This window comes from Felis catus, chromosome B2 (assembly GCF_018350175.1).
Source record: "Felis catus isolate Fca126 chromosome B2, F.catus_Fca126_mat1.0, whole genome shotgun sequence".
In the NCBI taxonomy this organism is placed as follows: domain Eukaryota; kingdom Metazoa; phylum Chordata; class Mammalia; order Carnivora; family Felidae; genus Felis; species Felis catus.
In genome coordinates this window covers 100,185,457-100,200,360 of record NC_058372.1, presented here as the reverse complement: position 1 = coordinate 100,200,360, position 14,904 = coordinate 100,185,457, and the positions used below count along the sequence as shown (strand labels likewise).

Sequence of the window (14,904 nt, the reverse complement as noted above, 5' to 3'; positions counted from 1 at the left end):
GTCTTTCCTATACTTCTTCCAGAAAACTACTTCTGGTATTTCTTGACTTCAGTTGCCTAAGTTTTAGTCATTTCTCTTTATTGTTCTCCTTTGACTCTTCTTCAAGTTTTCCTCTTCTCTCTCTTTGTTCTTTTTTAAGTTTATTTATTTATTTTGAGAGACAGCACAAGCCAGGGAGGGGCAGAGAAAGGGGAGAGAGAGAATCCTAAGCAGGGTTAGGATTCTGTGCTAATAGCACAGAGCCCAACGTAGGGCTTGATCTCACAAACTGTGAGACCATGACCTGAGCCAAAATCGAGAGTTGGACAAACAACTGAGCCACCCAGGCACCCCCCTCTTTAAATTTTTTTTTCAACGTTTATTTATTTTTGGGACAGAGAGAGACAGAGCATGAACAGGGGAGGGGCAGGGAGAGAGGGAGACACAGAATCGGAAACAGGCTCCAGGCTCCGAGCCATCAGCCCAGAGCCTGACGCGGGGCTCGAACTCACGGACCGTGAGATTGTGACCTGGCTGAAGTCGGACGCTTAACCGACTGCGCCACCCAGGCGCCCCAAGGCACCCCCCTCTTAATTGACAGATCTAAAATACAGAGGAAGAATTTGTAAAAAGGGAGCTTCTTAATTTAAGACAAAATTGAAAAGAGTCGATGAAATGTTTGCTCTTGCTCAAGCACAATTTTTATAGACCATTCAGAGTAAAATTATATTCTCTTTTGAGAAAAGAATGAGACACAAAGGTCATTGTAAAGCAGATTTTTCAGAAATGCAGAAGTTGGTAATTAGTTCAGCAACTTTATTAAAAGGAAAAAAGCCCACTCCATTTACAATGGCAGATAAGGTGCATGCCTGTACCTTTATTCAAAAGCCCATATGTTCTCAGATTTTCTTTCTAGACAGAGCCCTTATTATTCAAAAACAGAATTGCATGGAGTTTGAGGTGCCTGGCTGGCTCAGTCAGTGGAGCATTTGGCTCTTGATCTCAGGGTTGTTAGTTGGAAGCCTAGGTTGGGTGTAGAGATTACTTAAATACATATATACATACATACATAAACTTTAAAACATTGCATGGAGTTTAAATAATGAAATTAACTAAAATGTGACTATACAACCAGATAAGCATGCTTGCAGAAGAAATATCTGAAATTCCAAGAAAACAGGACAAAATTTAAGCATCTTTATGACACATGTCCACTGGCATTGGATAGGAGAGGCAATAGTAATTTTTTTAAAAAAAAACATTGATTTTGAAATATTTTTAGATTTACAGAAGAATTGCAAAGCTAGTACAGAGTAATTGCTTTTGTAACATCAATTTGAGCCTGCTATGGTCTCCTTGGATTTATTTTATCATTTTAGGATAATGAAAAATAAATTCAGGTAATGAAGCTAATTCTCCTCTTACTGATAAATTTGAAAGGGAACCTTGACACAGAAACTTTCCTCTGTCATTCAATCCATGATATTGTTTTTATATGGAGGTTTTTTAATATGATCGAAGCTTTGCAGCACCTCTTTCTTTGGAGACCATGTCTGCCTTGCACATACTACTTAATCTTCCCAACAATAGGTTAAGTGTCTGACTTCGGCTCAGGTCATGACCTCAGGGTTCATGAGTTCGGGCCCTGTGTCAGGCTCTGTGCAGACAGCTCAGAGCCTGGAGCCTGCTTTGGATTCTGTGTCTCCCTCTCTCTCTGTCCCTCCCCTGCTCAAGCTCTCTCTCTGTCTCTCTCTCTTTCTCTCAAAAATAAATAAACATTAAAAAATTTTACAAAAATATTATCAAAGCTTTAACATGTCTTTATCAAATGAGCAATTGTCTTCTATAACAACCAAGCAGCTTTCGATATAAAGGGAATTCATGCAAAAAGGATGTGGAGCTGGATCTTCATTAGATAAAAGCATATTTTATAGAGATTTTTTTCTATACATTAATAAAAATATAAAATAAAAATAAGTTCCTCAAACATTCACACTTTAGAAATATAGTAAGTATTCTTGGGGCGCCTGGGTGGTTCAGTTGGTTGGGTGGCCGACTTCAGCTCGGGTTGTGGTCTCACGGCTCGTGGGTTCAAGCCCTGTGATGGTCTCTGTGCTGACAGCCCAGAGCCTGGATCCTGCTTTGGATTCTGTGTCTCCTTCTCACTCTGCTCCTCCCCCACTCACACTGTGTCTCTCTCTCAAAAATAAAATAAAACATTTTAAAAAAAAGGAAAAATATAGTATACTTGAGATTCTGTGTAATTTTGTTTTAAATCCTGTTGCATAAGAATTTCAAAATTTTTAATACTCTTTTGGATAAAAATATGAGCATATGCAACAATCTACAAAAACTGGGCATATACACATGGATTTTGTCATCAAAACCGTTTTTAAAATTCAGAATATAAAGGGGCACCTGTGTGGCTCAGTCTGTTAAGCAGCCAACTCTTGATATTGGCTAAGGTCATGACCTCACAGTTCATGGGATCGAGCCCCATGTAGGGCTATATGCTGACATTGTGCAGCCTGCTTGCGATACTCTCTCCCCCTTTCTCTCCTCTCCCCTGCTCGTGCTCTGTCTCTCAAAATAAATAAATAAACTTAAAAAATATTAGAATATAAAACAATCTCAAGCACACAACAAACAACAAACATCCACGTTCCCACTCCGTAGATTTTTTGTATGTGAACATACTGCCATACATAGTCCAGAGCCTTCTTAAAGAAATAAAACATTACAGATGCAGGTGTAGTCCCCCTATCGGTCAGGATTCAGTTATAGAAAATAGCTATTTTCAGCAGAAAGGATTTAATGCAGGGAATCGGGTGCTTACAGAATCGCTGGAGGTTGGAAGGGCAAGCTTCAGGCCAGGCTTCCAGGAATGACCCCAGAGCAGCACCAAAGAACAGGATGCCAAAAAAGCTGCTTCCTCCGTCACAGTGGGAGAGGCAGAAGATCAGAAAGCCATCAGAGAACCCTCCATTCAAGGCCATGTCGCCATAGTACAGTCCAGGATCAGGAAGCCACCGGCGCTGCAATTATTGGGTCCATTCTGTGCCTGCTGGATCTGCTCTGGCCAACAATGGATGCCTCTGCCCTCACCTTGACATGGGAGCTGGTAATGGGACACTGGGGTGCTTCCCCAGGAACTCAGCACCTGATGGTAGCACTTATCAACAGAAACCACAGAAGTGGCAGAAGCATATTTCCTCTGGCTCTCCAGATCTCACATGAGTGCATCTGTGTGTTCCTCTCAGTACAATGTTCTTGGGAATACTGGTGACCAAAACAAAAATAATACTAATAATAACATGTAACAATGTGGTAGAAACTTCATTAAAAGCTCCTCAAAATCAGATTTTCATCCATATATTAACAACATAAATACTTAAACCTACACGGCCTTTTCTACCTTTTGATACATAATGAAATGTTCTCTACCATGAGTTAAAAATCCTGTCTTTTTATCTGAATGCCTATAACACCAACCTTGTATGTCAACCATTATATTCCTTTTTTCTTTGGAGACCAGGTCTGCCTTGCACATACTACTTATCTTCCCAATTAGACAGTCCTTGCATGGAGAAATCGAATCTTCTCTCTGTTTCTTTTTCTTTTCTTTTTTTTTCCTGTTCATATTCTTTTATTTTTTTAATTTTATTTTTTTTAATTTACATCCAAATTAGTTAGCATATAGTGCAACAATGATTTCAGGAGTAGATTCCTTAATGCCCCTTACCCATTTAGCTCATCCCCTCCCCCACACAACCCCTCCAGTAACCCTCTGTTCTCCATATTTAAGAGTCTCTTCTGTTTTGTACCCCTCCCTGTTTTTATATTATTTTTATTTCCCTTCCCTTATGTTCATCTTTTTTGTGTCTTAAAGTCCTCATATGAGTGAAGTCATATGATATTTGTCTTTCTCTGACTAATTTCACTTAGCATAATACCCTCCAGTTCCATCCACATAGTTGTAAATGGCAAGATTTCATTCTTTTGATTGCCGTGTAATACTCCATTGTGTATGTGTGTGTGTGTGTATATATATATATATATATATATATATATATATATATATACACACACACACACAGGTATGTATATATATAGTATATATATATAGTATATGTATATATAGTATATGTATACATATGTCATATATATATATACATATACTATATATACATATACATACACACATATATACCACATCTTCTTTATCCATTCATCCATCGATGAACATTTGGGCTTTTTCCATATTTTGGCTATGGTTGATAGCGCTGCTGTAAACATTGGGGTGCATATATCCCTTCGAAACAGCACACCTGTATCCCTTGGATAAATACCTAGTAGTGCAATTGCTGGGTCATAGGGTAGTTCTATTTCTAATTTTTTGAGGAAGCTCCATCCTGTTATCCAGAGTGGCTGCACCAGTTTGCATTCCCACCAACAATGCAAAAGAGATCCTCTTTCTCTGCATCCTCGCCAACATCTGTTGTTGCCTGAGTTGTTAATGTTAGCCATTCTGACAGGTGTGAGGTGGTATCTCATTGTGGTTTTGATTTTTATTTCCCTTATGATGAGTGATGTTGAGCCTTTTTTCATGTGTCGGTTGGCCATCTGGATGTCTTCTTCAGAGAAGTGTCTATTCATGTCTTTTGCCCATTTCTTCACTGGATTATTTGTTTTTTGGATGTTGAGTTTGATAAGTTCTTTGTAGATTTTAGATACTAACCCTTTATCCGATATGTCATTTGCAAATATCTTCTCCCATTCTGTCGGTTGCCTTTTAATTTTGCTGATTGTTTCCTTCACTGTGCAGAAGCTTTTTATTTTGATGAGGTCCCAATAGTTCACTTTTGCTTTTGTTTCCCTTACCTCTGGAGACGTGTTGAGTAAGAAGTTGCTGTCGCCAAGATCAAAGAGGTTTTTGCCTGCTTTCTCCTTGAGGATTTTGATGGCTTCCTGTCTTACATTGAGGTCCTTCATCCATTTTGAGTTTATTTTTTTGTATGGTGTAAGAAAGTGGTCCATGTTCATTCTTCTGCATGTCGCTGTCCACTTTTCCCAGCACCACTTGCTGAAGGGACTGTCTTTATTCCATTGGATATTCTTTCCTGCTTTGTCAAAGATTAGTTCCCATACGTTTGTGGGTCCATTTCTGGGTTCTCTATTCTATTCCATTGATCTGAGTGTCTGTTCTTGTGCCAGTACCATACTGTCTTGATGATTACAGCTTTGTAGTGAAGCTTGAAGTCCAGGATTGTGATGCCTCCTGCTTTGGCTTTCTTTTTCAGGATTGCTTTGGCTATTTGGGGTCTTTTCTGGTTCCATACAAATTTTAGGGTTGTTTGTTCTAGCTCTGTGAAGAATGCTGGTGTTATTTTGATCGGGATTGCATTGAATATGTAGATTGCTTTGGGTAGTATCGACATTTGAACAATATTTGTTCTTCCTACACAGGTCTTGCTCCCTCTTTCGACCCCTAGCACAGGTCCTTACAAATGGCAGCCCGCCGAATTACTTATTGACTGAAATTCAATGGAGCAACCCTCATCCCTCTGGCTCAGGAAAGAAATGGAGGGAGAGGAGAGAGATAGCTCACTGGTATATTCCCATAGTTCTTAAAGGCTTTCTGTCTTGCTAGGTTTGCCTTTGTAAAAAAATGAAAATTTTACCATAAATGTATGCTTTTCCAGGGACCAACTATATCATCAGCCACCTAATCGAGCGGGAGTTCCTGAGGAGTCCTTGGAGTGTCCTGCAGAGTTGAGACCACCAGCTCCCCAGGCTCCATCCCCAGCTGCTGTCCCCAGACCCCCTAGTAACCTTCCAGCCAGAGGAACTCTGAAAACAAGCAATTTGCCAGAAGAATTACGTAAGTTGTTTGCAATGTTGTTTTCCCTTCTTTTTTGTCAAGTCTTCTACTTAGAGAGTACTTGATGATTTTTCATCCCTGACCTTGGGTATTCCTCATACACAGAGTGAAATAAATTTCACTTCCTTACTTTTTGCTTTAAAAAGTAACCAGCATTTTATATGAATCGCTTTTAGTGATGCTGACACTACCAGCAAAACTCACAAAATGCTTACCATTAGATTTTCTTAAACGTATACTCCAACAACAAATAACTCCAACGCTTCTCTCTTCTAAATGATGCTCTTGAGTGGACTTGTCCCTGGGTAAATTGATTGGATGTCCATGTGGTATTGGCCAGGGACCTAGTGTTTCACCATAAATTAGCAACAGCCATCAGGAACGAGGTCATTTCCTGTAGGAATGAGCAATCTTGTTTGGAAAAAGCGGTCTCACATTCTCCATACTGTTTTACAACCAATGCAAACCAAGCCTTTTATTTAAAGAAACATTCGACTAAGTGTCAGGTGATGATTCTTTTTCCAGATTTTGCAGCCAGAACCAGAAATGTTGAAATATCACCAAAATGTTCTCATATTAAGGTCAGTCAGGACAGTAAGTTCCAGAAATCTTATGAAAACAGCCACTACTTGTGAAATTGTTATATTCTGTTGTGCTTGCTAGAGAAGTTCAGGTAATTCTAATAAGCCCTTTACAAACCTGGGTGCTTCTTTGAACCAAACTTGAAAATTAAGCCTTCTGCATTTGCTAATTCTTATCGGGGGAATCTGTGCTTATTAGTCAGTTAGGGCTCTGGAAGATATCTATGGTAAGGATCCATTGTTGTTTATCATCCAAAAAATTTTTTTTAATCTTTTCAAAATCTTATACATTTTAATCTTGAGCACTTCTGGAGAATGGATGCTGTCCTGCATAGGATATAACCCTCATGTCAATCTACAGATCATATTTATCTTACCATAATCTATAAAGGAGTCTGGAAATTCTTACCTAGGAATTGGTTGAATATTAGGTGTTAAGAATACATTGAGGGCCATCAATATGTCGGGCTGCTTAAATGAGTCAGTATGAGCATTGTACACACTTCTATTTGAGATATTTGTTTCAAAAGTCCAGAGCCCAAGCATAGATGAATACATACAAACTCATATTTTCTCCCCAACCTTCCTTTCTTCTCCACCTCCTGCCCCAGGGACTTCCTGATATTGAGCTTGTCTCTTCCAGACTAAAAGCCAGCACACAGAGATTATTCATCTATCACATTAACATGCTACCCAGAAATTTCCCTAAGAGTTTAGCCTGAGAAAACATTGGCATGCCATCCTGACTGGGTCAAGTCTGTGGGCACAATGCCATCTGTTGCTCCAGGCTGACCCAGGGAGGAGCCAGAGAATAAGTGACACTGGATGCCCAGAGGTGGAATCTGTCCTTCAAGCTGCTGAAGTTCCTACTAACATTCCCGATCCATGCTTTGGTGTACCCTCATTTCCTGGCGTTTCTCCCAGCAGTGAGTGGTAAGGGGAAGGAGGTGGTAGGGAACCACCTGCTCCCTCTCCCCCCACTTGCTTTTGTTGAGCAAGAGCTCGGGGAGCAGAGAGCATCATGAGATCAAAAGAGGACACTGCTGGGTGGCCCCTTAGCAAGGTTCAGCTTCTTGGCCTGCTGTGAGAGTATTCCTCAGGCACAGTGCCAAGTGTCTCTAAGAAACCAGGAGGTGGCCTGATCTTAAGGCCCCTCAGGTTCTGGGTGATAGATGTTGTTAATGCATCGTGTGATTTTTCAGCAGACCTCCTTGGCTTGGCTCAGGCCGCCAGCACTGTTCTTCCCATGCACACTGGGCAGTCTGCAGCCCCTCGGACAGACCCCTGCCGCCCCTTGGGGCCTAGTGATGCACACAGCTGCAGGCATAAGCCCTCAGACCAACCCCAGATAAAGTTTCACTTTATAAGTCTAAAAAGACAAGAAACATTGCATACAATTTACAAGTGTTCAGAATAGAATGATTTGACTAGTTTCTAATAAATGTGAAAACTCTCTCTTAGGGAAAGTCTTTATCACTTATTCTATGGACACAGCCACGGAGGTGGTGAAATTCGTGAACTTTTTGTTGGTAAATGGCTTCCAAACTGCAGTAAGTATTTTCTCCAAAGAGAAGACTTGTGAGTACAATGAGGGGCAGCCGGTGGGGGGTGGGGGTGGGGGTGGGGGGCTCAGTCAGTTAAGCATCCAGCTTAGGCTCAGGACATGATCTCCTGGTTCGTGACTTCGAGCGTCGTGTCAGGCCCTGTGCAGACAGCTCAGAGCCTGGAGCCTGCTTCAGTTTCTGTGTCTCCCTCTCTCTCTGCCCCTCCCCCACTCATGCGTGTGCATGCGCTTGCGCTCTCTCAGAAATAAATAAACTTAAAAAAATAATAAAGCAAGTACAATGAGAAGCGAAACAAAATAGCTGTTGAAGTTTTAAACTGTATTATCTGAGTTACGTGATTAGGAGCTAAACGCTTATAGATGTAGGTAATTATTTTCTAGATTTTAAACTCTCCAGAGTCTCCAGCAGTTACTTCTTGTGTGCTTATGGAGGGACCCTGAGAACCTCTGAACAGCCGGAACAGTGGTAGTCAGCGCTGACCACAGACGCAGCTTGGCCCCCAACGCAAAGGAAGTGCCAGGCTCTTAATGCACTTTCTACCTTTGCCCTTTTTTTCTTTTTTCTTTTTTTTTCTTTTTTTTTTTTTTTTAACCAAGCAAGTCTGCTTTGGTTGCGTTTCCTGTGATGCAGGAGGCCTCAGGCTTAACCAGGCCACCTGCTTATTGTACAAGGCCCTTCTGTCGGGCACTAGGCTGTAAGGTCTGAGGTCAAGGCCCACTGTGCACAGCTGCCTTCCACATCTTGATGCAGCAGCAGCCCCTCTGGGCAGGGAATACATGGCCTGATTCTCAGCTGGTCTCGTCTAGTTCTAGGGGAGGTAGACAACCCAGCCCTGCAGTTCACTGTGACCTTGGCCCAAGAAATCTCAGGAAGCACACACTCCTCAAGTTTCCCTGCAGTGCCTTCCAACAGTACAGCTTAAAGTCATGTAAGTTCTTCTGTAGGATAAACAAAATACCACAGGAGGCGACTCAAAGGACTGGCTTTCCTAAAACACTGAGCTCACTTCTCTTCCTTCCCAGAGGCCCCCTTTGGGTATTGAGTGATAGTAAATTCTAGAGAGTGATGAAAAATTAAGGAAAATATCTATGAATAGGAATGTGGAAGGATAAAAAGAGAATACTTAGCAACTAAATGTCAATTTTAAACATTACTTAGCGTTATTTAACAGTTTTTATTGAATTTCTCTTTATTCTATAATTTTTTTTTTAATTTTTTTTTTCAACGTTTATTTATTTTTTGGGGGGACAGAGAGAGACAGAGCATGAATGGGGGAGGGGCAGAGAGAGAGGGAGACACAGAATCGAAAACAGGCTCCAGGCTCTGAGCCATCAGCCCAGAGCCTGACGCGGGGCTCGAACTCACGGACCGCGAGATCGTGACCTGGCTGAAGTCGGACGCCCAACCGACTGCGCCACCCAGGCGCCCCCTATAATTTTTTTTAATAGGAGCGTCTACAAGGTTAAAAATGGATACAATTTATACATTCCAACTTAAGTGACTGTATAGAAGCCAACATTTCAATTTCTCGTTTCTAGAGAAAGAAAGCACTGCGGCAACCAGGATGTAAAATCAAATTACAGGTCCTAAGGCCAACATTTGCAGAAAAGATCTTACTTTTGGTCATTTCCAAAAAAACATACTGATTGCTCTTGGAGAAGAAGACAGGTTTTTATGAACTTAAGAGTCAGGGACGCCTTAGACGGAATTTAAATCTGTCCTTAATTTGTATCACCATGAAGCCTTGTATTAGAATCACAGAGCCCCATCCTGGACAGCTAAGTTACTATATTGATACATCAAGAGTCCCTTAGTGGAGAAAAACACTTAATGGGTAATTTAAGGAAAGTTTAATGAAAGGACTATTTTCTTTTTTTTTTTTTTTAATTTTTTAAAAAATGTTTATTTATTTTTGAGACAGAGAGAGATACAGCATGAGCAGGGAAGGGGCAGAGAGAGAGGGAGACACAATGTGAAGCAGGCTCCAGGCTCCGAGCTGTCAGCACAGAGCCCGACGCGGGGCTCGAACTCACGAACTGTGAGATCATGATCTGAGCCGAAGTCGGACGCTTAACCGACGGAGCCACCCAGGTGCCCCGAAAGGACTATTTTCAAAGTTCTAGGTAAATTTTAAGAAATCCTCAGGGAACAGAGCATATCCTGGGCCTACAGCAACAGCAGGAAGTTGCCACCACCCCTAAGTCTAAAGAGGCAAGGGAACAGTGGCTATGGCAACCTGAAAAGGGAGGCCGTATGGGTTGCTAGGGCTGCCATGAAGTACCACATGCTTAAGCAAAAGAAATTTATTTCCTCATAGTTCTGGAGTCTGGATGTCCAAGATAAAGGTGTCAGCAAGATTGGTTTCATTACGGGCCTCTTCCTTGGTTTGCAGGTGGCCGTCTTCTTCCTGTGTCTTCACCGGTCTTCCCTCTGTGTGTCCTAATCTCTTCTAAGGACACCAGCCCTATTAGATCAGAGCCCACCCACATGACCCCATTTTACCTTAATCACCTCTCTCAAGGCTCTATCTCCAAATATAGTCACATTGAGTCAGTGGAGGTTAAGACTTCAACATGTGCGTTTGGGGGGAAACAATGTGGCCTTTAACAGCAGCTGTGTGGAAAAGTTGGCCTGACAGATGCTGTGGACTTTGGTAGAGACCTGGAGAGACAAATGAGAGATATCAAGCACATTGTGCCTCCCGGAAAGTCCACCTCAGTAGCAGGGAATAATTTAGGTGCTCAGTTAACAACAAAAATTACCATTCATTGAGTACTTACTTCAAGCCTGGCATTATGATATACCTTTTTCATAACCAATTGTTTTAATCCTCATAACCATCCTTGGAAGTAGGTTTAGTAACCACATATTACAAATAAGGATAATAAGACTTAGAGAGTTTCCATAACGTTTTAAAGTTATGCAAGCAGGAAGTGCAGAAGCCAACAGTAGAACCAAGAGTAGAGCCAAGATGTCCGTTCCTTCTCAACCCCAACATTATATTGCTTCTGTCTCATATAATAGAAATGAATACCTGATATAGTCACAGAGAGCTACAAGCTTTCTCGAGATCACCTCATGTGGTCATTGGCTATCAGACATTTTAAAGCAGGAATCATCCAAACCAAAAGGAAAGCCATTCTATTTTTAATGTGCCATCGGTAAAGAAACATATTCTGAACTTGTATTATATACTGTATGTGTTTGACAGTTTGGTGTCACTTTCTCGTTCCACAGGAAGATCAGAACTAGGTTGAAGAGATAAGGCAGACATAAATGAGTCATACAGTGAATGAAAGGATGTTATAATGATGTGTTAAGTGTCTAACACCACTGGTCACAGCGGGGCGGGTGAGGTGAGGAGGAAGTCAGCGAGTGGGGAGGAGTCACAGAGCAGGGAGGCTTGGGCTATGCTATTGGGGTTCGGGAGAGTAAAGTAGACAGGGCACATGAAACAAGAGGTAAGGCTGGGTCACAGATGGCATGGAGAGCTTACCGAACAGCTAGGACTTCAATGGCGGAGTGACATTTAGGACAACTGATCTGAGAACGGTGTGGCCGAACCAAATAACTCCTCCTCAAGGACACTCTCCCCGAGTCACCCATTCTTGTATATAATCCCTCTTCCAAACAAGAGCACCCTGTACACATGTACATTACTCTCTGGCTGCAGGGCAAAGCCTGAGCCCCAGAAAGGCCTTCTTATTTGGTCTTCTGAAAAAACAGAAAGTAACTGGTTTTTCTCCCCTTGAAATACTCCTTCAAAGACTTGATATTTAATATCTATCTTTTCAAGGCCCAGGAGGTTCTGCTTCTTGACTTTCATCATAAACCTTTTCCCACCATCTCAGTAATTGTTTTTGTGACTGTTCCTTGGATTTGCTCCAAGTTTCATACAATCCTTCTTAAACGTATAGATCGAAACTGGACATAATACCATAATAATGACCTGGCTAATGCAAGTAAAGCACCAGAACTATATCTCAGTACTTGCACACCACACATCCATTAAAATGCTCCAGAATCATATCGTGTTTGCCTTTCATATTACATATATATATATATATATATATGCACACACACACATATATATATAGATATAGATATAATTTTTTTTTTTTGCTGGCTTATATCCAATTTGGTAGTCTACTATATCTCTCAGATTTTTAAAACATAATTATTGTGTAGCCAAAGATACATTTTGATGTGTACCACTATATCCTAATTACGGATATTAAATACTTCAATGCCTACTAATGTTGAAATAGGGAACACTTTAAGAAAATTGTATTTTGGCTTTTAGACTTATATGCTGCTCTCTGCAAAAAGTGCTCATAATTTTTTCAGTCTTAAATGCATATAGTCTCGTGTTTTCTCTTGCTCTGCAACTAGAGAAAGCTTCTCATTAAGAGCCACCTCCCGTGTCTTTTTCTTGTAGATTGACATATTTGAGGATAGAATCCGAGGCATTGATATCATCAAGTGGATGGAACGCTACCTTAGAGATGTAAGTACATTCCAAAATTCTGAGCTCGTTGGCTGGTGGGAAAGACAATGTGCTTATGGGGCTATTTTATGCAAGGAGCAATTGGCAAACCCACCAAGTCCAAAGCCGAGAAAGTCCCAACAAAGCCTCCCTTGTTGGCAGCCGCGCAAAGACCTGGAAAGGAAGGATGGGGTCACCCTTCTGGACATGCACAGGCAGGAAATAACGGTCAAACCAGACACAGGTGGTTGATAACAATCAGAGCAAACAATTTTTTGACCAGAATAGGAAAGGAGGAAATGAAGGCAGGGAGTGGGGAGGGAGTGACAGAATTCAATTTAATCTGAGGCCACCCCAAGTGTTTTGCAGGATTGGGCTCCAGAGCTTTCCCGGGAGGCTCCCTGTGCAGCAACCGTCCCCCCTCCCCAATCCAGGCGCCCACTCGGAGCCCTGTGATTTGTTTTCCACTGACAGAATCTATACTGACCACTGGGACACTTTGTGCTCTAACAAGATAGAAATTGATTGCTGCCAGTGTGTCCGTGTCGGCTGCTTCAGCTGCTTCTTTTGGAGAGAGCGGTGGGGGAGAGAGTCTCAGCAGGCTGGGGTTTTGTGGCTTTTCCTTTTGTCTGCAGCCTGATGTTTGCTTTGTGTTGAAGGGGCTGCTCCTCCTGGCTGTGCTGACTCGTAAGCGCTCGTGGCACGCAGGGCAGTCAAGAGTGCAGTAACTGACAGCTTACACCCAGCTGCCGGAGGGAGGGGGCTTTTCATCGGTGATGTTCCGGAGCCTTTTTGCCACGATGCACAGTCACTTAGCGATTCCGGCTTTCATTAGACGTTTATTAGTGATGGTTGTGGACAATGGTGGGCAAAACCGCCTCCATTTAGGAGAGCTCCTCACAGAGCCATTTGCTCTGCATTTCAAGGGAGCCGGGAGGGAGACGGAGGGGAGAAGGGGAGACAGGAGCCTGTTAAGAGTGGAGGCCAGTGCCTTTCACCCTGGGCAGAGAATGAGCCAGGCCCTCCACTCTGGAGCATGTCACGACGCTTACAGTCTTGCTGGCCAGTTTCCAGCCTGCCTTCACCAAATGGACCACACTTTACACTTCCATAAACATGCTTTCTCTCTCATTAACAGAAGACAGTGATGATAATTGTAGCAATCAGCCCCAAATACAAACAGGATGTGGAAGGTGCTGAATCACAGCTGGACGAGGATGAGCATGGCTTACATACTAAGTACATTCATCGAATGGTGAGTGGTGGGGGGACCGCAGCACCTCGCCGCCCCTCGGAGAGGGGCGCTTTCTTCTGTGAAGGCCTGTCCTTCACTAGAAACCAACTGAAGGCGGCATGATGATGGGTGAAGAAGCCCAGGCAGCAGTGGGGGGTGTTGGTTCTGGCTCTGTCTTAAGTGACCACGTCTCTGGGACTCCGTTCCTATCAGGAGCAAGGGGAGATTCACATGTGCTCTGGAGCGTCCAAGGTTCTGGAAAACAGTGCTCTGCTGACTTGGTTGTTTACCAACAAATGTGAAGTCCCAAGAGGGCAGGGGACAGGGCTGTGCGGGAGAGCGGGCTCCTGCATCTGTGTCCTATTCTGACCCCTGCCTCACCAGAGAGGCAGAGTAGCATAGTGAAAAGGACCCGTGCTGTTGTGTCAAATAGACCCGGTTCAAATTCTGCTTCCTCATGTATAGTTGTGTGACTGCGGGCCAACTGCTTAAGCTTCTCTGTGCCTCCATGTCCCTAATCATAAAATGGGTCACTAATACTTACAGTGTCGTAAAGATGGAATGAAATCGTTCGTGACGAACATATCGATGCTCACATCAAGGGAAGGGACTGTTCTTAGCTCATGATAGATGAGCAACCATCCACGGCCACACCTAAACTATGGGATCTGGTCAAACTAAAACCAGTGGGAAAAATTTGTAGGAAGTTAGGCGTGCTCAGCATCTGGCAAAACATTCTGACCGAAAATACCACCCAGCTTTGGAATTGGCTGTTTTGTGAGCTAGCAATCTCCCCTGCTTTCCAGGATTACAGAGATGCTGTGGAGATGGTCCCTGCTTGACTAGGGCGCTGGACTAGACTTGTGACTTTCAAAATGTCCTGCGGGTCAAAATGTCCCCGATGGACTCTCGCAGGTGCTGGGGGTCAGGGCGGCTCTGGGCCTCCAACCCCAACTCAGCCACAGCTGGTTTGCTTTCCTCAGGCTTGTTTACCAAGGATTTTGAGATTTGAAAAGGCTTGAAATCCACTGGACTAGAACTCGTAAGCTCCATTTCAACGGTAACATTCCACAGGCACCTGGAATGCGCAGAAAGGATCACTGACTAAGACAGGAAGATGAGGCAAGACACCCAAGTGGCCCCGACAGAATAAGGAAGCAGCACAAGGCAGGACACAG

General features: G+C 42.8%; 1 protein-coding gene and 1 long non-coding RNA gene across 9 annotated transcripts in view; one reads left to right on the top strand and one right to left on the bottom strand.

Annotated features, from left to right (window-relative positions):
- TRAF3IP2 (TRAF3 interacting protein 2) overlaps nucleotides 1-14,904 on the top strand; it is a 45,753-nt gene that overhangs the window by 25,289 nt on the left and 5,560 nt on the right. For 3 of the 5 annotated variants that reach the window (XM_003986465.6, XM_045057918.1, XM_045057919.1), the window contains 4 exons: nucleotides 5,682-5,860; nucleotides 7,903-7,991; nucleotides 12,445-12,513; nucleotides 13,631-13,747. In XM_003986465.6, the coding sequence (XP_003986514.1) occupies nucleotides 5,682-5,860; nucleotides 7,903-7,991; nucleotides 12,445-12,513; nucleotides 13,631-13,747 (454 nt within the window). Of the gene's footprint in view, nucleotides 1-5,681; nucleotides 5,861-7,902; nucleotides 7,992-8,233; nucleotides 8,935-10,050; nucleotides 10,130-12,444; nucleotides 12,514-13,630; nucleotides 13,748-14,904 lie in introns of those variants that run through there. The other 2 variants (XM_019831089.3, XM_006931950.3) reach the window with 2 other exon arrangements.
- The window catches only part of LOC123385511, a 35,524-nt gene that overhangs the window by 16,461 nt on the left and 4,159 nt on the right, over nucleotides 1-14,904 (bottom strand). The window contains exons 1-4 of one of the 4 annotated variants that reach the window (XR_006598166.1): nucleotides 12,980-13,631; nucleotides 10,509-10,667; nucleotides 6,076-6,254; nucleotides 2,816-3,258 (exon numbers count right to left, since the gene is read on the bottom strand). This is a non-coding gene — a long non-coding RNA (uncharacterized LOC123385511). Of the gene's footprint in view, nucleotides 1-2,815; nucleotides 3,259-6,075; nucleotides 6,255-10,508; nucleotides 14,805-14,904 lie in introns of those variants that run through there. The other 3 variants (XR_006598167.1, XR_006598165.1, XR_006598164.1) reach the window with 3 other exon arrangements.